The 26,466-nt window shown below is 43.7% G+C and overlaps 1 protein-coding gene and 1 pseudogene across 1 annotated transcript; both read left to right on the forward strand.

The window, feature by feature from the left end:
- On the forward strand, nt 1-21,043 carry LOC102130439 (uncharacterized). The gene is made up of 4 exons (XM_005588096.5): nt 1-180; nt 15,895-16,021; nt 16,224-16,284; nt 16,847-21,043. Exons 1-4 carry the CDS (start codon nt 178-180, stop codon nt 19,644-19,646), a joined length of 2,991 nt encoding a protein of 996 aa, XP_005588153.3. The 5' UTR covers nt 1-177; the 3' UTR covers nt 19,647-21,043.
- LOC135968526 (probable ribosome biogenesis protein RLP24 pseudogene) lies at nt 5,282-6,038 on the forward strand (annotated as a pseudogene).
- Nucleotides 21,044-26,466: the final 5,423 nt, after the last annotated feature.

A 26,466-nucleotide genomic window follows, 5' to 3' on the forward strand; every position in this document is an offset into this window, starting at 1 on the left:
GCCCCCGGTCTCATTTGTTGTTGTGGTAACGACCGTTGGAACTCTCTTTCCGGCTCTATGAACTCTCGGCTCTGAGAGGCTCCAGGTTTCTCCGCCAGAGCTCCTGTCGCTCTGTCACCTGCGCTGTGTTCCTCTCTAGTCGCAGGAGCCCTGGGGAATAAAGTTGGGAGCTCAGGCATGGTGAGTGTGTGGGGCCAGGCATCCTGAGGCGGGGGCGAAGGGCTGGTTAGAACCGGCTGTGGCAGGTCCCGGGCCTCCCCGCGGCGACTCCGGGGTCTGTGGGGCTGGGCCGGCATCCCTGACCCGGGGCATCCTGTCTCGTCCCTGCACAGCGACTGCGGCCCCGGCCCCGGTCCCGGAGCCCCCTTTGGGCAACTCCGAGCCCTCAGCCGCGGGTCTCCTCAGATTGTGCTGGGCCATGGGGAGGATCATGGGGGGAATCCCGTCTCGGGTGTGGGGTTCTTGCGTCAGAAAAGCGGTGGTCTGTGGGGTCCCCAGTCGTCTTTTCTCCTCTTAAAAGTTAAAATGGCAGGGCGCGGTGGCTCACGCCTGTAATCCCAGCACTTTGGGAGGCGAAGGCAGGTGGGTCACCTGAGGTCAGGAGTTCGAGACCAACCTGACTAACATGGAGAAACCCCCGCCTCTACTAAAAAAACAAAATTAGCCGGGCGTGGTGGCGTGTGCCTGTAATCCCAGCTACTCGGCAGGCTGAGGCAGAATCGCTTGGACCCGGGAGGTGGAGGTTGCGGTGAGCCGAGATCACACCACTGCACTCCAGCCTGGGCAACAAGAGTGAAACTCCACTTCAAAAAAAAAAAAAAAAGAAAAAGAAAAAAAAGAGGCACTGATAAAAATTCAAGAGTTTGTGCAAATGGGAATTCATGAATGAGAAGCGCGCAGTCATGGTGTGTGGTTTGTTACCAGAAACGTGGAAATATTGCAGTTGAGTTGGATTTCAGTGCCCTCAGGTAGGACTTTAGTGCACTGCGCACACTTCAGTCCGATTACTTAAGGTGTCTCCCGCTGCCCACATGGACTGGTTTCCCCCTCCATTTTCCAAATCTGTGGTCTGCAGGGTCTCACATCTTCCCCGCTATGACCCCAGCCTAACTCTTTAAAGGCCTGCGGTAGCATCTTACATTTTCAGTTCCCTTCTCATATTTCCAAACATTAACTTCCCTTCTCCAATTCACAGTATTATCAACTATTTGTCCTTTTTTTTTTTTTTTAAGATGGAGCCTCAGTCACCCAGGCTGAAGTGCAATGGTGCCATCTCGGTCGCAGCAATCTCTGCCTTCTGGCTTCAAGCGATTCTCTTGCTTCAGCCTCCCAGGGTAGCTGGGATTACAGGCGTCCACCACCATGCCCGGCTAATTTTTGTATTCTTAGTAGAGACAGGGTTTCACCAGGTTGGCCAGGCTGGTCTCGAACTCCTGACCTGAAGTGATCCACCCAGCTCGGCCTCCCAAAGTGCTGGGATTACAGGCGTGAGCCAGCTGTCCGGCCTATCTGTTCTATATTGTACAATATATTCATCCTTTCCTTCAAACAGATGAAGCATTTTAATGGTTTCTTAATTTTTTTTTTAACAGAACCACGGGTGACTTTTAAAAATATTTCTGTTTCTGAACATTTCACATAAGAGGAAAGTAGAAAATAACATCTTGACACTCCAGTGAAAAAAAACCCTTGTTCCTTTCCTCATGTTATCTTTCCTTAGGGCACAAACACCTGCTCCAAATATCTTGCACTTGAGGTTTTGTTACCTGAAAGAAGGTTGTGAGTGTGAGCTGTCCAGGTCCTTGGCATTTTGAACAAATAATTGAACAAAACGCACTAACAAAGTAACTAACGAAACACAGGAAGGAAGCAACGACAGAAAAGCAGAGATTTATTAAAGGGAGAAAGCACTCCAAGATGGGAGTGGGCCCAGCAAGTGGCTCAAGGACTCAGTTACAAAGTTTCCTAGGTTTTAAGTACTCCTTTTGAGGTCCCTTTCGGCTACCCCTTCTCTTGATGTAGGATTTAGTCCTGGATGAAGGATTTGGTCCGTGGCTAATTAAAGGCTGAGGTTAATTGATGCCCTATGCAGATACACTTTTCCTTTCCATCTGAGAAGGTGGAAGGGGAAGGGTTGTAAAGAGAGAGTAGTCTTTGATCCCATGGGTGAGATGGGATTTTTCCTTTTGGTTTAGCTTTTGGAAGTTGGCATTAATTGGCTTTAGGTTCCCTGCCCCCAGACCCAGGTGTTTTCCTTTTGATCCAGCTTTGGGAAGTCAGCATTTATTGGCCTTAGATTCCCTGACCCCAGACTTTGGTGTTTTTCCTTGATTCAGCTTTAGGAACTCGGCACAAATTGGCCTTAAGTTCCCTGCCTCCAGACCCTATTCTCTTGCCTCAGTTCCCCTTTGGAAACTTTGTGGGGTGATGTGTCTTCAGGAGACCCCTCCTATCTTTCCCTGATGTTGGGGTTTAGAACTGCCCGGGGCTACCCCAACATGCCCACACTTGCCATGTCTCTAGGAGGGTTTAGAGAGTATCACCCTTGGGGCCACTCTTCCCACAAGTTAGCGTGTGGTGTGGGGGTGGGGCCTCCAAAGAGAGCCACTGAATTTTCCGGGGTGAAAGGAGATGACTGGTACACTCTTCATCTAGTTAGCCAACTCCTTGCCGTGCTCAGCTTTTCTCCTCCAACTCCAGTTTCTGTTACTTTGAAACGTGGCTAGTCAGCCAATTGGATGGTAATATTGAAGGAAAAGAGAAATGATTCCTGTCGTCTGGATTCTCTCAGACTAGTGAATGAGGAATATGATTCCACAGGACAATGAAAACCCACCCCAACAGGGTGAAGCAAATCAAAATGTACGTGGGGTACACAGTGCGGTGGGGAATGATACAATACAGTGTTGACGAGAAACCGTCATTGAGCACATCAGTGAGCAGGATGGCAGTAGGATTTTGACAACTACAAGTGTCATATACCCACCAGTTTTGTTTGTTTTTGTTTTTTGTTTGTTTGTTTTGAGACAGGATTTCGCTCTTGTTGCCCAGGCTGGTGTGCAGTGGCTCGATCTCGGCCCACTGCCGCCTCTGCCTCCTGGGTTCAAGCAACTCTCCTGCCTCAGCCTGCTAAGTAGCTGGGATTACAGGTGCCGGCTAATATTTGTATTAGTAGAGACAGGGTTTCACCATGTTGGCCAGGCTTGTCTCGAACTCCTGACCTCAGATAATCCACCCGCCTTGGCCTCCCAGAGTGCTAGGATTACATGCATGATCCCAACCTGTAATCCCACACCTGGCCCACCAGTCTTATTTATATACTGAGATGGAGTCTCACTCTGTTGCCCAGGCTGGAGTGCAATGGTGTGATCTTGGCTCACTGCAATCTCCGTCTCCCGGGTTCAAGTGATTCTCCTGCCCCAGCCTCCCAAGTAGCTGGGATTGCAGGTGCCTGCCACCACACCTGGATAATTTTGTATTTTAGTAGAGATGGGGTTTCACCATGTTGGTCAGGCTGTTCTCGAACTCCTGACCTCAGGTGATCCACCTGCCTTGACCTCCCAAAGTGCTGGGATTACAGGTGCAAGCCACTGTGCTCGGCCTATACCCACCAGTCTTATACAGAAGAGTTTCACTGCCCTAAAAATCCCTTTTGCTTCATGTAGTCATCACACTCCCCTCCCTCTCTTCTACTAACCCCTTAATCGCTTTGCACAACTGATGATTTTATAGCCTCTAGAGTTTTGCCTTGTCCAGAATGTCATGTACTTGGAATCATGTTATAAGTAGCCATTTCGACCTCTTCGTTTCATGTAAAAATACGCATTTAAAGTATCTTTGTGTCTTTGTGGCTTGATAACAGATTTATTATGTCTTTGTTTTACAAAATTTTAAAGAGATGGGGTCTCACTATGTGTTGCCCAGTGTGGTGGGCGGATCATGAAGTCAGGAGATCGAGACCATCCTGGCTAGCACGATGAAACCTCGTCTCTACTAAAAAAAAAAAAAAAAAAAAATACAAAAAATTAGCCGGGCGTGATAGTGGGTGCCTGTAGTCCCAGCTACTCAGGAGGCTGAGGCAGGAGAATAGCGTGAACCCGGGAGGCGGAGCTTGCAGTGAGTGGAGATTGCGCCACTGCACTCCAGCCTGGGTGACAGAGCGAGACTCTGTCTCAAAAAAATAAATAAATAAAAATAAAAGTAAGTAAATAATAAAATAAAAAATAAAAATTACATTTGGCCAGGCATGGTGACTCATTCCTGTGATCTCAGCACTTTGGGATTTACCCTTTACCTATTTGGGCACACAAATCCTATAGCTGGAGGTAACCCCCTTAGGGAGTGAGGAGAATCATGGAAGTTAGGAGTGGTAATTTATTACATATGTAGATAATAATAATGTTTTGTGTATATTAGGTTAAATAGTATAAATATTGTAATTGCTAGATTTACATAAATTGATAGGTTTAGGATTGTGAAAGAAGGATTAGATGTTAAAATTGTGATTATTCAATTTGTTGTGAGCAATTGCTGAATAGGCCAAGATATTTCAGAGTTGTTTGGTTAAGGCCCCCTTAACCAATCTCCCATAGTGTTGCAATCTCCCATAGTATGCTTAAGTCTGTTGATGGGTACTCTTGAAATAAAATGGAGATTGGTGCTAGTTTTTGTCATGTAAGGAGAATTACACTTGATATTAGTTAGACCCCTTGCATTACTTCAGAAGTAAAAGGGGGATAGTCCTAATTTTATCAACAGTGCTATGATAATTATAAGGGATACTGTTTGGTTTAGGGCTTTTGTGATTGTTCATTGTCTGGAGTGTATCATACTGTTGTTGATAACTACTAGGATCTCCTTGGATTAGAGATGCTGTTGCTTATGTAAGGAACTACTTTGGTGGTGACTTCTGTGGAACAGGCACTTTTTCAGTTAGAATGGGGATAATGGCTAGCGTATTTCTAACCTCATTCAGATTAGGAGCCAATGTGAGTCCATTATTGTAGTCAGAGTCTCTGTGAAAATAGTATAAAAAGAATAGTGAGGAGATGTAGGGGATGAATTTGAATGGGAAGGATATAAACCAACATTTTCAAGGTATGGGCTGGGTAGCTTATTTAACTGACCCTACTGTAGGATATGGTGTCCTTGGTACCATGGAGAATCTGGAATTCTCAGGAATGACTTCAGTTCCTACAGTTCTAGTAATAAGAAGGTTTAAACCTCCATAATTTGTTCTATTAAAGTAACCATTTTATCATACATATTTTTTATGTTTGTGGTGGGATACTAGATATTAGGATGGGCATTGAGATATATCATACACACAGGGCTCGTGTCTGGGGTAAACGGTTTTTTCACAGAAGATGCATAAGTTGGGCGTTTGGTCGGTGGGGACCCATGCGGGTTCAACATGTGTATCAAGAAGTGTTATTTCTGTTTGGGGCCCATCTACCCTGGCCATGGCATGATGTTCTTCTGCAACAATTGCAAGGTGTTCAGGTTTTGTAAATCTACATGTCATAAAAACTTTAAAAAGAAGTGCAATCCTCACAAGGTTAGGTGGACGAAAGCATTCCGGAAAGCAACCAGTAAAGAGCTTACAGTGGAAAATTCATTTGAATTTGAGAAACATAGAAATGAACCTATCAAATACCAGCAAGAGCTATGGAATAAAACTGTTGATGCAATGAAGAGAGTTGAAGAGATCAAACAAATGGCAAGCTGAATTTATAATAAACTGATTGAAGAAAAATAAAGAGCTACAGAAAGCTCAGGATATCAAAGAAGTCAAGCAAAACATCCATCTTATCCTAGCTCCTTTTGCAGGCAAAGGGAAGCAGTTGGAAGAGAAAATGGTACAGCATTTACAACAGGATGTGGACATGGAATATGCTTCTTAAAAATCTCTGTAACCATTTCTTTATGTACATTTGAAAAAGCCCCTTGGAGAATTAGAACTGCTAAATTCTTAGTTTATTTTTTATATAAGGTCACTTAAATGAAAAGTGATTAAAATATATTTTTCCTACATTGCTATCTACAAAACATCAGATATTACGGATATTAGATTGCATCTCAGTGTTAAATATTCACAGATAGATGTACTTATGTAAAATCATGAAAATTCTACTTATAACTATAGAAGTGAATTGTGGACATAACATGGTTATACCATTTGGATAATGGCACTTGGCAGCATTTATATAATAACTAATGGCAAAAATTCATGGCTAGTGATGTATAAAATAAAATATTATTTGGAGTAAAATATTTATGTAAAGTTATAGAAGGGAAATACAACAAGGACCTAACAATTTGTATGATAATGTCAAATATTATTTTGATTTTAGTATTTCCTGTTTGGGTTTATTTGCATCTTAGAAGAGCATAATGGCATTGTTTGATGAAGCCTCATGCTGCACTGTTTTGACCTGGTTTAATCGTTCTGATAGGTAGTTGTGGATATTGGGGATGAGAACTGAATAATCTTTGCCTGGAATGGCACTGCACTCTAGAATTTCCACTTTGGAGAATACTCAGTTCTAACTTGTGATTCCTGGTAGAACAAACTTTATTTTTCTAGACTAGCAATGATCTAGAAGCAGAGGAATCTCATTGCCTTTTAAAATCTATTATGTGGTTTTCTTTTAAAAAGTTCTTGTCGCCAGGCATGATGGCTCATGCCTGTAATTCCAGCACTTTGGGAGGCCGAGGAGAGCAGATCACAAGGTCAGGAGTTCGAGACCATCCTGGCTAACACAGTGAAACCTTGTCGCTACTAAAAATACAAAAAATTAGCCAGGCATGGTGGCACATGCCTGTAGTCCCAGCTACTTGGGAGGCTGAGCCAGGAGAATCGCTTGAACCCAGGAGGTGGAGATTGCAGTGAGCCGAGATGGCACCACTGCACTCCAGCCTGGGCAACAGAGTGAGACTCAGTCTCAAAAAAAAAACAAAGAACAAAAAAACAAACTCTTGTTTTTGAAAAGTAGAATTTAGGGGAAAACATCTGTTCATTCTTTGCATGTAAAACCAATTTAAAAGTAAAAAAAAAAAACAAACACAGAAGTGATTATACCAAAATCATGGGTATGATACCTGAATTCATAAGAATAAAATTGTTTTTCTTTTTTTTTCTTTTGAGACAGAGTCTTCCTCTGTTGCCCAGGCTGGGCATGCAGTGGCGTGATCTCAGCTCAGTGCAACCTCTGCCTCCCGGGTTCAAGCAGTTTTCATGCCTTGGCCTCTCAAGCAGCTGGAATTACAGGCACGCGCCACGACGCCTGGCTAAGTTTTGTATTTTTAGTAGAGACAGGGTTTCACCATGTTGCCCAGGTTGGTCTCGAACTCCTGACCTCAAGTCATCCGCTCACCTCGGCCTCCCAAAGTGCTGGGATTATAGGCATGAGCCACTGCGCCCAGCCTAAAATTGTTAATATAAGTGTTTTAGTAACAAAATTGTGTATATTTCTAGTGTGACTATATCATGTAATGCTCCTAGTAAAATAGTAGTATTTAGGGCGTTTATTATATTAATATTAGTGTATTCTGCAATGAAAAATAGGGATAGTAGACATTGAAGACCAAGATTAGTTCTGATTTGCCTTCTTCTAAGTGGACTGGGGCTCAGTTAGTTTCCACTAGCATTGAAATGAATCCTACTATGGCCAGGGGTTGTGATGATAAAATTATCCAAATTCTTGTGTGATAAGAGTTGATAAAGGAAATGACCCACTTATCAAGAAAACTGATAGAAAAGGAATGGCTAAGGCAACTGTTTTTTTTTTGTTTTTGTTTTTGTTTTGAGATAAGAGTCTCCCCCAGGCTGGAGTGCAATGGCGTAATCTTGGCTCACTGCAACCTCTGCCTCCTGGGTTCAAGTAATTCTATTGCCTCAGCCCCCTGAGTAGCTGGGATTACAGGTGTGTGCCACCATGCCCAGCTAATTTTTTGTATTTTTAGTAGAGATGGGGTTTCACCATGTTGGTCAGACTGGTCTCGAACTCCTGACCTGGTGATCCGCCCGCCTCGGCCTCCCAAAGTGCTGGGATTACAGGCATGAGCCACTGCGCCCAGCCTAAGGCAACTTATGGGATCGTCTGGGCTACTGCTTGGAGTGTGCCAATTAGTGCGTATTTTGAATTGGATATTCATCCTGATCATAAAATGCAGTAGATGGCTAAACTTGATGGGCTACAATAAATAATACTCCTGTATTTATATTAAGAAATGGGGGTTAGGGAGGGATTCATATGCAAGGGTCAGGGCGAGGTAGGTGTGATGGTATAAAGGAGGATGGATGGATGACATTAGTGGTTGTAATGGTTCTGTTTTTTGTTGTTGTTGTTGTTGTTTTTGTTTGTTTTTTTTTTGAGATGGAGTTTCGCTCTTGTTGCCCAGGCTGGAGTGCAATGGCGCGATCTGAACTCACCACAACCTCTGCCTTCCAGGTTCAAGCTGTTTGAGATGCTTGTTTCCCAGTGCTGTAAAGAAATAGCATTTGAACATAAATTAAATTTTTTTAGTAAGGCCATTTTAATACTTTCTCCAGAAAGGGTACATTTGTTAGCAGTTTTGTTACTAGAGTATACTGAACAAAGGAGATAGGGTTATTTATAACCTGATGTGTCCACCTTACTGCTGTGTTTGGTTTCCACTGGCTGGAACGGGACCTCATATTTTGTATTTGTTCTGATTGGCTAATAACTTAGAACTTTTTAAGAGAGGCAAAGACAGGGGAGAATAAAGGAAGAAGTAACTTGTGGAATGTTGAGAAAGGTACAAACACCTTTAAGGAAGAGGAACAGGCTATGACTTAATGTTTGCTCGGACCAGTATAAGCATGCCAGGGCAAATATTTAGGCTAAATTGTGGGAGTTAAGAATATAAAGTATATTGATTTTTGCTTATTACGGTGAGTAGATATTTAAGAATGTTAGTATAAGTTTTTGAATAAATTTTGCTTTTAAGATAAGTTATAATTTATTTATTTATTTATTATTATTTTTTTTTTTTGAGACGGAGTCTGGCTCTGTCGCCTGGGCTGGAGTGCAGTGGCCGGATCTCAGCTCACTGCAAGCTCCGCCCCCCGGGTTTATGCCATTCTCCTGCCTCAGCCTCCCGAGTAGCTGGGACTACAGGCGCCCGCCGCCTCGCCCGGCTAGTTTTTTTTTTGTATTTTTTAGTAGAGACGGGGTTTCACCGTGTTCGCCAGGATGGTCTCGATCTCCTGACCTAGTGATTCGCCCGTCTCGGCCTCCCAAAGTGCTGGGATTACAGGCTTGAGCCACCGCGCCCGGCATAATTTATTTTTAATTAGATAGGGAGGAAAGTTTTTGAAGAGGAACCTCTACTTTAGTTTTTACAAAACGATTCTCCTGCTCAGTCTCCCCAGTAGCTGGGATTACAGGCATGTGCCACCACGCATGGCTACTTTTGTATTTTTAGTAGAGATGGGGTTTCCCCATGTTGGTCAGGGTGGTCTCGAACTCCTTACTTCAGATGATCTGCCCACCTCGGCCTCCCAAAGTGCTGGGATTACAGACATTAGCCACCATGCCCAGCCTGTAGTGGTTCTTTTTTTTTTTTTTTTTTTTTTTGAGACGGAGTCTCGCTCTGTCGCCCAGGCTGGAGTGCAGTGGCCAGATCTCCGCTCACTGCAAGCTCCGCCTCCCGGGTTCGCGCAATTCTCCTGCCTCAGCCTCCCGAGCAGCTGCGACTACAGGCGCCCGCCACCTCGCCCAGCTAGTTTTTTTGTATTTTTAGTAGAGACGGGGTTTCACCGTGTTAGCCAGGATGGTCTCGATCTCCTGACCTCGTGATCCGCCCGTCTCGGCCTCCCAAAGTGCTGGGATTACAGGCTTGAGCCACCGCGCCCGGCCTTGTAGTGGTTCTTTAATGAGCAGCTTTATTGCTTTGGCAAAGGGTTGGAATAATCCATATGAGCCTATGATGTTAGGTCCCTTGCAGAGTTGTATGTAACCTCAACTATTCATTCAACAAATGTTAAGAATACTATAGTGAGAATGGTGGGAATAAGTAGGAGAAGGTTAATGATAAACTTACTGTTAAGAAGAAGGATTAGTTTACTTTGACTAGTACGTCTTAGTCAAAATCATTTTGAGGTTATATTGCGCTGTGAGGTCACCTCAACTAAAATTTTTAGTTCACTGGATAAAATGTTAATACCTGTTAAGTTAGGCTAATTATTAGATATGTGGACTAATAAATTTAAGTTCCATAGAATCTTCTCATCATATTTAAGTATTCTTCCTCTTCACAGATAGGTCAATTGCACTGATAAAAAGTAAGAGATAGCTAAACCCTCATATGACCAGTCTTACAAGTCTCTGTTTCACGAACAAATGATTATGCTACGCTTGTACAGTCAAGGTAATGGGGCCACTAAACATGTCACTGAGCAGAAAGTGCCAGTTTTTGGTGATGTTTTTGGTAAACAGGCAGGGTTTGGTTTTGCTGAGTTCCTTTTACTTTTTAAAATCTTTCCTTAGTGCTTGCCTGTGTTGGCTTAACAATTTGGAGAAAATAATTAGCTTGTAGGTTTGATTAGTTATATTGAGTTGTTAACTGTCAGTGGATGGTAACTATGCACTTTAATACACATTTTATTTATTTATTTTTGAGACGAAGTTTTCACTCTTGTTGCCCAGGCTGGAGTGCAGTGGCGCCATCGTGGCTCACTGTAACCTCTGCCTCCTGGGTTCAAGCAATTCTCCTGCCTCAGCCTCCCAAGCAGCTGGGATTATAGGCATGCGCCACCATGCCCAGCTAATTTTGTATTTTCACTAGAGACAGGGTTTCACTGGGTGGGTCAGGCTGGTCTCGAACTCTTAACCTCAGGTGATCTGCTTGCCTCGGCCTCCCAAAGTGCCGGGATTACAGGTGTGAGACACTGTGCCCAACCCTTATACATATTTTATAGTAGGTTGTAGAAGTTCCCTTGTATTCCTGATTTCTATTTTGAAGGAGTGTTGAGGTTTGTCACTTTTTTTTTTTTTTTGCATGTGTTTGGATTGTGGTTTTTGACATTGATTCTGTAACTATCGTGCATTGTATAAGTTGATTTTTAGAAATGTTAAGCAGTGTTGCTTCCACGAATTAAATCCCACTTTATCATGGGGTACAGATGTTGTCATATATGGGTGGATTCTCTTTGCAAGTGTATTGTTGAGGCTTTGTGTGTTAACATTTAAAGAGATATTAATGTATAGTATTATAGTCTAGCATTATAATATGCATATATATACACATATGTATACATGCACAAATGAAGTATATATAGTATATAGTTATGATAGATAACTGGTAAATATTATATATAACTTGTAATGTTGTATATAGCTGTTTTATATATAAATGGCATTATGGTAAACAGCTTAATGTAATATGCCATTATAGTATACTAAATTTATATAGTTTTAGTCTCCAATGTATAGTGGGTTTCAATTCTATGTCAGCCTGCAGAATTATTCAAATACCCCATTCTCATCCTCCCATGGGAACAAAGGATAATCTTACCCTCTTGATGCTACAGTGTGCCATTCAAAAATATTCATGATCATGGATTTAGGAAAGATTCTATGATGTGACAACACAAGCACTAGGAACAAAGAAAAAATATGTAATTTAGACTGCACTGAAATTTTAAACTTGTGTTTCAAAGGACACCATACCAGCAAGACATTGAAAAGCATATGGCCATACCAGCCTGAACGCACCTAATCTTTTTTGATCTCAGTTCCTACCAGGATTGGGTCTGGTTATTACTTGTATGAGAGTAATACTGGGAATACCGTGTGCTGTACATTTTAAAAAAAGAAAAGGGGCCAAGTGCATTTGCTTATACTTGTAATCCCAGCACTTTGGGAGGCTGAGGCGGGTGGATTGCTTGAGCTCAGCAATCGTAGTTCAAGACCAGCCTCAAGAACATGGTAAAACCCTATCTCTACCAAAAATACAAACAATTACCTGGGGGTGGTGGTACACACCTTTGGTCCCAGCTACTTATGAGGCTGAGGTAGGAGGATCGTTTGAGCCTGAAAGGTGGAAGTTGCAGTAAGCTGAGATGATGCCACTACACTCCACCCTGGGTGACAGAGTGAGACTCTGTCTCAAAACAAGGAAGATAAACTTTTTCTTTTTTTTTTTTGAGACGCAGTTTTGCTCTTGTTGCCCAGGCTGGAGTGCAGTGGTGCAATCTTGGCTCACCGCAACCTCTACTTCCCGTGTTCAAGTGATTCTCCTGCCTCAGCCTCCCGAGTAGCTGGGATTACAGACATGTGCCACCATGCCCAGCTAATTTTGTATTTTTAGTAGATACTAAATACTATTTTTAGTATCTACTAAAAATACAAAATTATACTGTGTTGGTCAGGCTGGTCTCGAACTCCCAACCTCAGGTGATCTGCCCGCCCAGGCCTCCCAAAGTGCTGGGATTACAGGCGTGAGCCACCATGCCCAGTCAAGGAAGAGAAACTTGATGAATTATCATGGGTTGAGGAAATGGAATTTGATTGAGTATCAAGTTTTGGGGGCATTCTCCCTGAACTCCCTTAGAAGGATTTTTGATGTAACTGGGCTCTGCATGAGAAGGACAAAATGGGTCAAGAAGAGGGCCTGAGCAGCCTGACTCACCTTTGGTCAAGGAAGGAAGGAGTCCGTAAGACTCCCGCAGCTGGCTCTTTTTAGGAATGACAATCCCTAAATATATGGTTCCCTCATTATATTCCAAAATACCTGCTTTCCCTCCCTAAAGGACGTCTTCAATTATGGATCCACCCTGACATATTTGAAAGAGCTGCAGGATTTTAATCGTTTTTTATTTTCCCACAGAGCCATATATGACTGTATTTAAAATTTTATTATGTTGGCTGGGTACATTGGCTCACGTCTGTAATCCCAGCACTTTGGGAGGCCGCGGTGGGTAGATGACGAGGTCAGGAGATCAAGACCATCCTGGCTAACACGGCAAAACCCCATCACTACTAAAATACAAAAAAAAAATTAGTCGGGCGTGGTGATGGTCACCTGTAGTCCCAGGTACTCAGGAGGCTGAGGCAGGAGAATGGGCGTGAACCTGGGAGGCAGAGCTTGCAGTGAGCTGAGATCGTGCCATTGCACTCCAGCCTGGGCAACAAGAGCAAAACTCCATCTCAATAAAACAAAACAAAAAAATCCACAAAAATTAGCCGGGTGTGGTGGTGGGCACCTATAATCCCAGCTACTCAGGAGGCTGAGGTTGCACTGAGCCAAGATTGCGCCATTGCACTCCAGCCTGGGTGACAGAGTAAGACTCTGACTCAAAAAAAATAAGTACACCTAATAATTCCTGATAAGCACCTTTTCATGTGTGTTGTGGTCATTTGGATGTATCTTGGAGAAATGTTATTGGAATACATTGGCTATCTTTTTTTTTTTTTTTTTTTGAGATGGAGTCTCACTCTCTTGACCCATCTGGAGTGCAATGGCATGATCTTGGCTCACTGCAACCTCCGCCTCCCAAGGGGCTGGGATTACAGGTGTCTACTACCACCCGCAGCTAATTTTTGTGTTTTTAGTGTAGTCGGGGTTTCAGCATGTTGCCAGACTGGTCTTGAACTACCGACCTCCAGTGATCTGCCCGCCTTGCCCTCCCAAAGACCTGGGATTACAGCTGTGAGCCACTGCACCCAGCCCATTGCCTATGTTTTGGTCAAGTAGTTTTACACTTAGGACAGTAATTTATTTGTTTATTTTTTTTTTTTAGACGGAGTCTCGTTCTGTCACCAGGCTAGAGTGCAGTGACCCGATCTCGGCTCATTGCAACCTCCGCCTCCCAGGTTCAAGCAATTCTTTTGCCTCAGCCTCCTGAATAGCTGGGACTACAGGTGTGCGCCACCATGCCCAGCTAATTTTTGTATTTTTAATAGAGACAGGGTTTCACTGTGTTAGCCAGGATGGTCTCGATCTCCTGACCTCGTGAGCCACCTGCCTTGGCCTCCCAAAGTGAATTTATTATTTTTAATTACTATAAAGTAAAATTACATTTTACTAGCTTAAGCAATTTTAAGTGTACAATTAATTTACTTAGACAACTCTGTATAACTTATCTATGATGAATCATACTCTGTTTTGTGTGTGTGTGTGTGTGTGTGTGTGTGTGTGTGTGACTGCCATTGTGTAATTTCCATAGCATCGTGAATTTTCATGCATAAAGCATGGGACAGGGTGTTATTTTCTAAGATTAAATCATATTTCATTGTATTTAGATGCCTACCACATTTTTGTATGCATACAACCATCAGTGGACATGTGGATGGATCCAGCTCTTGGCCATTGTCAACAGTGGTTTTCAAATATGTCTCCATGACCTGGTTTTCTATTTTTTTTTTTTTTAATTCGGTATAAACAGACCTACAAGTCAGCCACTGGAAGATATGGTAATTTTGTTTGTTTTTGAGACTGAGTCTCACTCTGTCACCCAGGCTGCAGTGCAGTGGCGCAATCTTGGCTCACTGCAGCCTCTGCCTCTCAGATTCCAGCGATTCTCCTGCCTCAGCCTCCCAAGTAGCTGGGATTACAGGTGTGCGCCACGACACCCGGCTAATTTTTGTATTTTTAGTAGAGACAGGATTTTGCCATTTTTGCCAGGCTGGTCCCAAATCCCTAACCTCAGGTGATCTGCCCTGCTCGGCCTCCCAAAGTGCTGGGATTATAGGCATGAGCCACCTTTCCTGGCCGTAATTTTGTTATTTTTAAAGGCACTATCATACTATTTTCCAGAAAGGCTGAACCATTAATAATCCTTGAGACAGAGCACATGTTTGCCTTCTCCCTCTGTGAATGGTGGCCTCTCATAAGCAAAAGTTTGTTTTGTTTTATTTTGTTTTTGTTTTCAGACAGAGTCTCGCTCTGTCTCCATGCTAGAGTATATAGAGTGGCACGATCTCAGCTCACTGAACCTCCACCTCCTGGGTTCAAGTTATTCTCGTGCCTCAGTCTCCCAAGTAGCTGGCATTAGAGGTATGTTCTACCACACCCAGTTAATTTTCTTATTTTTAGTAGAGACGGGTTTCACCATGTTGCCCAGGCTGGTCTCAAACTCCTGGTTTCAAGTGATTTGCCCACCTCAGCCTCCAATAGTGCTGGGATTATAGGCGTGAGCCACCACACCTGTTCACACAAACATTTTTATGTTTGATAAATATTTGCCTTTTTGTTATGATTGGGCACCCTGGGGTTTTACTTCTCAACCTTGTTGACATTCAGCTATGAGCAATTTGGTTACAATTTAGGCTTTACTACCCAAGCAGAGATCCCCAGAATCGCTTCTTCTCATGCATTCGGTTTTTTGTTTTTGTTTTTGTTTTCGTTTTTTTTAGCTATTTATAACTGTCTTATTAGTTAGATTGATGGACCCCTCACAAAATCCAGTTGTTTGTTTCTGTCATTGGTATTTAGAACAACATCTACTTCCTAGATATCATCAAATTTTAAACTTGGGAACAGACATTTTCAAGGATACACAGCCTCAAGACTCCTTATGTTAACTTTTTTCTACATGCGAATTCACAGGACTTGGTTACAGCAGGCACTACAGACCCACACTACAAACAGACATTAGGGGCAGCCCAGACAGCACACCTTTTTATGTGGATTCACCGGAAACTCACACATTTTCCTGTTCTGCTGTTGCTTTACCCCGTGGTTAAATTGTAGCATCAGAATTGCTTTATGGAAGAAAGTGAGTATAGGCAGAGAGTAAGAGGTCTGATGTCCAAGTAATGAAATCTTTGGAGTCCACAGCATTGTGAGAACTTCTTAGGAATAGGGTATAGATGTCCAGTGTTATCAGTCTCACCCATCCTTCTCTACACATGTGGGATGTTTCAGGACTCAATGACCTTTGAGGATGTGGCTGTGAACTTCACTCCAGAAGAGTGGGCTTTGCTGGATCCTTCCCAAAAGAATCTCTACCAAGAAGTGATGCAAGAAACCTTAAGGAACCTGGCCTCTATAGGTGAGGGTGACAACATTACTCACTCAGTGAATTAGAGAAGTGTTTCTCATTCATCAGTTCTGTTGAGTAATTTGGAATATGGACAGGCAATACTTTGATGAATAAATGAGGAATGGTTGCAGTGTATCATAAACATAGAATCAAATAATTATTTCATAATTTTATACTAATTCAGGCCTGTGTATCTGTGTCTGTATTTTAGGGAAGAAATGGAAAGACCAGAACATTGAAAATGAATACAAAAATCCCAGGAGCAACCAAAGGTAATCTGCACTCACAAGACAAAGCACTGTCTCTAGAAAATTTTAGAATGGGAGGAAATGTTAAAAAGAAGGAAACAAACAAAAAAGCTGAGTTCCATTGTATTTATTCTTAGAATATTTTCTCTAAAAACATGCATTTATTTGTGACATAGGCATAAGCCATGGTGTCCAGCCTATAATCAGCCCTTTGGGAGGGGGAGGTTCAGACCAGAGTATTGCATGAGCCCAGGAGTCAGGCTACACTGAGCCATGATGACATCATTGGACTGTACCCTGGGCAACAGGGCAAGATTCTCACTCAGAAACAAAATTAAAAGACAAAGAGGTTTTGTATTTGTACAGTAGTTTACATGGAAATAGTATTAAGCCCCATATCTATTTTTTGATAATAGATATGGCTGGGCCATCTTGTAGACCATATGGTCCATTCATGTTCATACAATTCAGACAGAGTAGAAAACCTACACTTTGCTGGATCATGTTAAAAATGCAAGTGTAAGACTTGTGAATGAATATAAAGATCACTGATAAACACATTAAGTGTGCTTTTCATTTTTCACAGAGGTCTTATGGAAGAGAGACTATTTGAAAGTGAAGGTCATCAGCCTGGAGAAATTTTGACCCAGGTTCTGGATGACATGCTGAAGAAGAAAACTGGAGTAGCATCATGTGAAAGGAATGTGTGTGAGGTCGGCATGGGTCATTTATCCCTTAATAAGCACACCAGAACTGACACTGGACACAAGCCATATGAGTATCAGGAATATGGACAGAAGCTATATAAATGTACATACTGTAAGAAGGCCTTCAGCTACCTCCCCTACTTTCGCAGACATGTAATTGCACACACTGGAGAAAAACTCTATGAATGTAAGGATTCTGGGAAGGCATTTAGTTTTTCCACTTCTTTTCATAGACATAAAAGAGCTCACTCTGGAGGGAATCCCTATGAATGTAAACAATCTGGAAAACCCTTTGGATGCACCTCAGAACTTCAAATGCATGCAAGGACTCACAGTGTAGAGAAACCTTACAAATGTAAGAAACGTGAAAAAGCATTTAATAACGTATCTTCCTTTCAAATACATGAAAGAATGCACAGAGGAGGGAAGCATCATGCATGTAAGGGTTCTGGGAAGACATACCGTTTTTTTGGTTTCTATCACAGACGTAGAATACTTCACGCTGGCGGGAAATTTTATGGATGTAAGAAATGTGGGAAAGCCTTTATTAGTTTATGTGCCTTTCGATATCATCAAAGGACTCACACTAAAGAGAAATCCAATGCACGTAAACAATGTGGGAAAGCCTATATTTCTTCCATTTCTTTTCGATATCATCAATTGAGTCACACTGGAGTGAAACACTACAAGTGTAAGCAGTGTGGCAAAGGCTTCAGTTTGCCCAATTCCATTCGATGTCATGAAATGACTCACACTGGAGAGAAACCCTATAAATGTAAGCAATGTGGGAAAGCTTTCAGATGTGCCTCAAGCCTCCAGATACATGGAAGGACTCACACTGGGGAGAAACCCTATGAATGTAAACAGTGTGGTAAAGTCTATCGTTATTGGAGTGGCCTTCGAGTACATGAACTAACTCACATTGGAAAAAAGCCTTATGAATGTAAGGAATGTGGGAAATCATTCTATAGTTCCGGTTTCCTTCTAAATCATAAAAGGATCCACACTAGGGAGAAACCTTATGAATGCAAGGAATGTGGGAAAGCATTTGGTAATCCCATATCCTTTCAAAAACATGAAAGGAGTCACAGAAAAGAGAAGCCTTATGAATGTAAGGAATGTGGGAAGGTATTCAGTTTTTCTAGTTCCCTTCAGAGACATGAAAGGACACACACTGAAAAACCCTATGAATGTAAACAATGTGGGAAAGGATCTTTTTGTAGAAGCTGTCCTAGGCACATGAAGATACACACTGGAGAGATACTTCATAAACGTAAGATTCGTGGACAAGTCTTTCATTCTCCCAGTTCATTTCAAACACGTGAAAGATCTCACACTAGAGAAAAATGCTATAAATGCAAGCAATGTGGAAAACCCTTCATTTATTTCAATGCCTTTCAACATCATCAAAGGAGCCACACTGGAGAGAACCCCTATGAGTGTAAGCAATGTGGGAAAGCCTATATTTCTTCCACTGCTTTTCAGTGTCATGAATTGAGTCACACTGGAGCAAAACGCTATAAGTGTAAGCAATGTGGCAAAGGCTTCAATTTGCCCAGTTCCATTCGATATCATGAAATGACTCACACTGGAGAGAAACCCTATGAATGTAAGCAATGTGGGAGAGCTTTCAGATCTGCCTCGCACCTTCGAACACATGGAAAGACTCACAGTGGGGAGAAACCCTATGAATGTAAACAGTGTGGTAAAGTCTGTCGTTACTGGAGTGGCCTTCGAATACATGAATTAACTCATATTGGAAAAAAGCCTTATGAATTTAAGAACTGTGGGAAATCATTCTATAGTTCCAATTTCTTTCAAAATCATAAAAGGGTCCACACTAGAGTGAAGACATATGAATGCAGGGAATGTGGGAAAGCATTTGATAATCCTACATCCTTTCAAAAGCATGAAGGGAGTCACAGAAAAGAGAAGCCTTATGAATGTAAGGAATGTGGGAAGGTATTTGGTTTTTCCAGTTCCCTTCGGAGACATGAAAGGACACACATAGGTAAAAAACGCTATGAACATAAACAACGTGGCAAAGGATTTTCTCATCTTAGAAGCTTTTCTAGAGACATGAATACTGGAGAGAGATCCCATAAATCTAAGATACGTGGAGAAGTCTTTCATTCTCCCAGTTCATTTCAAGCACGTGAAAAATCTCACACTAGAGAGAAACGCTATAAATGCAAGCAATGTAGGAAAGCCTTCATTTATTTCAGTGCCTTTCAACGTCATCAAGGGAGTCACACCGGAAAGAAGCCCCATGAATGTAAGCAATGTGGGAAAGCCTATGTTTCTCCCATTTCTTTTCGATATCATCAGTTGAGTCACACTGGAGCGAAACGCTATGAGTGTAAGCAATGTGGCAAAGGCTTTAATTTACTCAGTTCTATTCGATATCATGAAATGACTCACACTGGAGAGAAACCCTATGAGTGTAAGCAATGTGGGAAATCTTTCAGATGTGCCTCAAGCCTCCGAATACATGGAAGGACTCACACTGGGGAGAAACCCTATGAATGTAAACAGTGTGGTAAAGTCTATCGTTATTGGAGTAGCCTTCGAATACATGAACTAACTCATACTGGAAAAAAGCCTTATGAATGTAAGGAATGTGGGAAATCATTCTATAGTTCCGGTTCCTTTCTACATCATAAAAAGAAACTACACTAGGGAGAAGCCTTATGAATGTAAGGAATGTGAGAAGGTATTCAGTTTTTCTTGTTCCCTTTGTAGACATGAAAGGACACACACTGGCGAAAAGCCCTATGAATAAACAACGTGGGAAAGGATTTTTCATATCTTCCATGGAGCTTTGAATGCATGAAAAGATACACTACAGAGAAACGCTAAATGTAAGGGGTGTATACAAGCATTTAGTAATTTCTCTTCCTTACTTATACATGGAAGGATGCACACTGGAGAGAAGCCATATGAATGTAAGAATTGTGGGAAAGCCTTCACATCTGCCAAGAACCTTCAAAATCGTGGAAGGACAGACACCAGAGAGAAACCATGTGAATGCAAGCAATGTGGCAAAGCTTTCATTTGTTCCGGTTCGTGTCAGCGACATGAAGAGATACATTCTGTTAATATGCATTCAATTATCCCCATTCCTTTGAAACATAGAAAAAGAGTAGGGAAAGGACCTGTGAGATAATTTATTTCTGAGTTGAGAAGAGCTACCGGTGAATGGACAATTAAATCTGGATGTATTTAGATATTTAGATGGTTCTGATACAATTCATCTATAGCCAATCTTTTTTTTTTTAATTTTTTCATTTTTTAGATGGAGTCTTGCTCTGTTGCCCATGCTGGAGTGCAGTGGCATGATTTCAGCTCACTGCAACCTCTGCCTCCCGGGTTCAAGCAATTCTGCCTCAGCCTCCCAAGTAGCTGGGATTACAGGCAACCGCCATCACACCTGGCTAATTTTAGAGATGGGGTTTCACCATGTTGGCCAGGCTGGTCTCAAACTCCTGATCTCAAGTGATCCACCCACCTCGGCTTCCCAAAGTGCTGGAATTATAGGTGTGAGCCACTGTACCCTGCCACTTACAGCCAATCTTAATGAGATTTCATAGGCACAGACAGGGAAGGTGTCAGTCACATATTAGAGGCACCACACAGGGAGAGCAGTGTGTGGCCACCTGCTTCAGCCCATTTTTTCTGATTCTCTTGCTTGCAAATTAAGAGTATTCTCCAAATCCTTGACTTTCCTTTTCTCAGAGTCGTAGTTCTCCAGAGATGTTGCCAGATGATTCACATTAAAGGTACATTTCCAGTTGGCTTTTTTATTTCAAATATTAGTAAATGATCACCAGAGAACTAATTCAAACTGTCATGGTTGGAAATACTCTGATGGTCAACTCCCTAATCTATAGAGTGAGTTAAGGTCTATACTCTTTTGCAAGCATTGTTCTAGTGGCAGTGACCCTGTTCATGATTCAGCCTGACATTTACTATGCTTCCCTGAAAACCAACTAGATGGGAGCTTGTTTCTCTCCTGCATTGTGTAGTGACTGGTGCCACCCAGGACTTTCATGTGAGAAAAAGCACCTTGCTCTTAATCTGGGAATTTTGAGTGTTTTTTGTAATGCCTCAGTTTATTCTTATTTATGGTTGATTATATGTGATTAAGAACACTTGCTATTTATGTCTGATCCCACAAAATCAGCACTCACTTTATTTGCAAAGCACCAAATTTTATGTAAGAGGTGTAGTAATTGGGAATGTGAACCTAAGTTATAAGTTACATTCTTTCTCTTTATTTACATGTCTCCCTTTCTATAGGCCTCTTCCCCCGCCGTCCCCGCACCTTTTTGAGACAGTCTCTGTCACTAGACAGTCTCTGTGCACCAGACTTATTGCACAGTGGCGCAATCTCAGCTCACTGCAACCTCCGACTCCCTGGTTCAAGCAATTCTCCTGCCTCAGCCTCCTGAGTAGCTGGGATTACAGGCATGTACCACCACGCCCAGCTAATTTTTGTATATTTAGTAGAGAAAAGGTTTCACCATGTTGGCCAGGAGGGTCTCGATCTCCTGACCTCATGATCTGCCCACCTTGGCCTCCCAAAGTGCTGGGCTTACAGGTGTAAGCCACCGTGCCTGGCCTCTACAGGCCTCTTAAACCTTTTACTCAAATCAGACCCTGGTCAAAGTAATACAAAAAAGTTAAATACAAAAATTGTGGTAACTCCAAAAGGTGGAATGTAACTCATTGAGAACTACTCCAATAAGTAAACTCAGGTATTAAACACGTACAGGAAGGAGACCTGTTGCCACTGGTGAATTGTTCATAGCTTTCACTCTCCTCATGGGTATTCATTTTTAAAGAAAGTCTCCCTCTGTCACCCAGATTGGAGTGCAGTGGTGCAATCATAGCTCACTGTAGCCTTGAACTCTTGGGCTCCTCCAGCCTCAGCCTTCTGAGTAGCTGGGACCACAGGTGCTCACAACCACACTTGGCTAATTTTTGTATTATTGGAAGAGATGAGGTTTTGCCATGTGACCCAGGCTGGTCTTGAACTCCTGTGCTCAAGCAGTCTTCCTGTTGTGGCCTCCCAAAGTGCTGGGATTATAGGTGTGAAGCATTGTGCCTGGCCCTGCCAGCCTCTTCAGTAGTTGGAAGTACAGGTACAGGCCACCTCGGCCAGCTAATTTTTTAAATTATTTAAAAATTTGTCTTTTAATAGCTTTTGTAGACAGTCTTACTCTGTCACACAGGCTGGTGTGCAGTGGCGGGATCATGGCTCACTGCAGCCTTGACCTCCCTGGGCTCAGGTGATCTTCCTATCTCAGTCTCCCAAGTGGCTAGGACTACAGGCATGTGACACCATACCCAGATAATGTTTGTATTTTTTGTAGAGATGGGGTTTTACCTTGTTCAGGCTGGTCTTGAACTCTGGGTTGTTAGCAATCCTCCCACCTTGGCATCCTGTAGTGCTGGAATTACAGGCTTGAGCCATGGCACTTGGCCTCACAGGTAGTTGTTGAAAGGCCTGGCCTGCCAACGGTTCGAGTGGCCTCTCCCCCCACCCATCCACTGTCCCTCCCTTCGGGTACCACTGTCAATTTGCAGGGGGTAACAGAGGCTAAGGCCAGTATGGAGGCTGCAGAAGGAGGGAAATGGAGCTCCCATGGGTGCTTCCTGGGCAGCCCAACCTATTCTGCAAGTGGCCTCCAGCTGCTCGGAGTAGCTCCAGAAGTGTGGATTCTGATAAGCTGCAGAGCCCTGAAAAGCAGGAGACTCATGTGCAGATGCCCTTGGCAGGGTGCTGTCCCTTCTGTGGTTGGACCCCTGGAGCCTGGGGCCATATTCAGGAACAGTGTTTTGGTTCTGACATGCAGAGGGTCCCTGGGGTCAGACGGTTATCTGTATATATGAAGAAAATCTGTGAAGGTCAGGTTCAGAGACAGAATTGTTTGGACCTCACCTGGAGAAACCATTTATGAAGCTGACTGTTTAGCTCAGAAGCTTAAGAGTGTCACCTGGTAAGAGTTTCCTGCTGGTGAATGTGAAGGTCTGGAAGGAGGGAGCGTTTCCACACTGTGAGGAGGGGATGGGGGCTATGAGAGAAAGCCTTGGCCATGTCTCATCCCCAGTTGCCGCCCCCTGAAGAACACTTGCCTCTCCCTCCTGGTCCAATCATGCCTGGCCTGATCTTGGTTCCCCTCGGGCTCTGAGGTGACAAGATTGCTCCGCTGGACACTGAGTCTGGAATTCCCAGTACACACTAGTAACCCCAATGGAGACCAAAGGAGCAGGAACAACCCTTTGAGTAAGGAAAAAGATAGTGCCCTGTCTAAAAATCGGGATCAAATTTCACTAAAATGAAAATATCCAATGACCAAGTTGCAGGGAGGGAGCTGGCCCTTAGATGGTAGCTAGAACCCCTCCCGCTCTGCAGGTCCAGTTACCCAGGGCTTCTACTGTCACTTATGGATGAGGGAATGGGGGCCTGGACCCCTGTCCAATCAGGAGCGCTGGGGCGGGGCCCTGCCAACTGTCCATCCTGGGAAGATGGGGATGCATTCCCGCTCTTACCTTGGTGACCCTGCCACTGAGGTTGGGATCCAGTCTTTCCCGCTGTGAAAGGGAGCAGGTCCCTACGCCACAACTTCTGTCGTTTTGTCGCCTGCATTGTGACCTGCACTAGTCACGGGAGCCCTAGAGAAGAAGCCAGGACACCTGGAAGCCTGGAAATGGTGAGTGTTCGGGGCCAGCTACCCGAGACCTGGCAGGGGCTGGTTGGAAACGGCCGGAACCGGCTGTGACGGGATCCCAGGTCCCCTGCAGGCAACTTGGGGGTTTGGGACCCAAGTTCTGGCACAGCTCGGCCACAAGGTGGGGTTGGTCCAGCAGCCGGGACCCTGGCCGTCCCGTCCCGTCCCAGCCTGGCGACTGCGGCCCCAGAGCCCTCTCTGGGCAGCTCCGCACCCGCAACCTCGCGTCTTCCCAGATTGTGCGGGGGCCACACTTGATATAAGGAGAGTTCTGCCTTGGGTGTAGGGTTCGTGTGGGAGAAACTGCGGTCCGTGGGGTCCCCAGTACTTTTTTTTCCTATTAAAAATTAAACTGGGCCGGGCACGGTGGCTCAGGCCTGTAATCCCAGCACTTTGGGAGGCTGAGGCGGGTGAATCACGAGGTCAGGAGATCCAGACCATCCTGGCTAACACGGTGAAACCCCGTCTCTACTAAAAATACAAAAAATTAGCCGGGTGTGGTGGCGGGCGCCTGTAGTCCCAGCTACTGGGAGGCTGAGGCAGGAGAATGGCGTGAACCCGGGAGGCGGAGCTTGCAGTGAGCCGAGATCACACCACTGCACTCCAGCCTGGGCAACACAGCGAGACTCCGTCTCATAAAAAAAAAAAAAAAAAAAAAAAAAAAGGAGCTTCTGGGTTGCTGAATACATCGCAAGGCTGGGATGGTGGTACGCCCAGAGACAGCAGGGAGGCTCTATCCCCCAACTCCACATCTTGCTCTATCATTCTCATCATCTGGCTGTTCATCTATATCCTTTGTAATGTCCTTTATATTATATAGGTAAACAACAACAAAAAAAATTAAACGGAGGCACTGTTAAAAATTAAACAGTTTGAGCATATGGCAATTTATGAATGAGAATCACCCAGTCATGGTTTGTAGTTACCAGAAAAATTTAGAAGAATTGCATTTTAGTTGTATTTCGCTTCCTTAGGTAGAACCTTAGTGCACTTACAAACACTTCGGTCCAATTGCTGCTTTTGATTTCTTTACATTGCCCATGGGGACTGGTTTCTCCCTGCATTTTCCTCATGTATGGGATGCAGGGTCTCAAATCCTCAACCCTGTGACCCTAGCCTAACTCTTGCAGTAATGTTAGGAAAATTTCAATTTCTTTGCCAAATCTCCAAACATTAACTCTTTTTCTCCAATTCACAGTATTATCAACGATTTGTTCTTTATTATGGAGTAGAAACAACAGAGGTATCATAGTCAGACTCACTGCCTTGGAAAGACCTTTATCAAAACCAAAATCTGAAGTTCCTATTCAGCAGTACCCTATGGGGAATTGTTGGCTATGGTATACACTGTATTGTATTCAACTTCCTCTCAGAGTTTGTTTCTAATCTTTTTTTTTTTTTTTTTTTGAGACGGAGTTTCACTCTTGTTGCCCAGGCTGGAGTGCAGTGGCATGATCTCGGCTCACCGCTTCTGCCTCCCAGGTTCAAGCAATTCTCTTTCCTCAGCCTCCCGAGCAGCTGGGATTACAGGTATGCACCACCACGTACAGCTAATTTTGTATTTTCAGTAGACACGGGGTTTCTCCATGTTGAGGCTGGTCTCGAACTCCTAACCTCAGGTGATCTGCCCGCCTTGGCCTCCCAAAGTGCTGGGATTACAGGCGTGAGCCACCGTGCCCGGCTGTTTCTAATCTTTTTTTAAAGTAATTTTTTTGTTAACTAATGTCATAAATAAAAACATTCTAATCACAAATACATTTTTTTGTTATTGTTTTAAGAGAATGGGCTTTGCGGGCCAGGCACGGTGGCTCACGCCTCTAATCCCAGCACTTTTGGAGGCCGAGGCAGGTGGATCGGGAGTTCGAGACCAGGCTGACGAACATGGAGAAACCCCATTTCTATTAAAAATACAAAATTAGGCCAGGTGCAGTGGCTCACACCTGTAATCCCAGCACTTTGGGAGGCCAAGGTGGGCAGATCATGAGGTCAGGAGATCAAGACCATCCTGGCTAACACGGTGAAACCCTGTCTCTACTAAAAATTACAAAAACTTAGCCAGGAGTGGTGGCGGGCACCTATAGTCCCAGCTACTCGGGAGGCTGAGGCAGGAGAATGGTGTGAACCCGGGAGGAGAGCTTGCAGTGAGCCGAGATCGTGCCACTGCACTCCAGCCTGGGCGACAGAGCGAGACTCTGTCTCATAAATAAATACATACATACATACGTACATACATACATACATACATACATACAAAATTAGCTGGTGTGGTGATGCATGCCTGTTATCCCAGCTACTCAGGAGGCTGAGGCAGGAGAATCTCTTGAACCCAGGAGGCGGAGGTTGTGGTGAGCCAAGATTGTGCCATTGCACTCCAGCCTGGGCAACAAGAGCGAAACTCCATCTGGAAAAAAAAAAAAAAAGAAGAGAATGGGCTCTGTTGTGGCCCAGGCTGGAGTGCAGTGGTAGTCACTGGTGTCATCATGGTGCACTAAAGCCTGAAACTCCTGGGCTCAAGCCATCCTTCCACCTCAGCCTTCCAGGTAGCTCACACTACAGCTGCCAGCTACCATGCCTGGCTTGGAATTAAAGGAACTATTAATAATTGTAAAATTAGGGTTGGGCACAGTGGCTCATGCCAGTAATCCCAGCACTTTGGGAGGCCAAGGTGGGTGGATCATTTGAGGTCAGGAGTTGGAGACCAGCCTGGCCAACATGGTGAAACCCTGCCTCTACTAAAAATACAAAAATTAGCCGGGTGTGGTCGC

The sequence above is a fragment of the Macaca fascicularis genome, chromosome 19 (genome assembly GCF_037993035.2).
Source record: "Macaca fascicularis isolate 582-1 chromosome 19, T2T-MFA8v1.1".
Lineage (NCBI taxonomy): Eukaryota > Metazoa > Chordata > Mammalia > Primates > Cercopithecidae > Macaca > Macaca fascicularis.

Bases quoted from the DNA above. Each gene is read 5' to 3' on its own strand.
- LOC102130439 (XM_005588096.5), top strand. The intron at 16,022-16,223 runs GTGAGGGTGACA...TCTGTATTTTAG, and splicing joins AAGGAACCTGGCCTCTATAG to GGAAGAAATGGAAAGACCAG. The intron at 16,285-16,846 runs GTAATCTGCACT...CATTTTTCACAG, and splicing joins AATCCCAGGAGCAACCAAAG to AGGTCTTATGGAAGAGAGAC.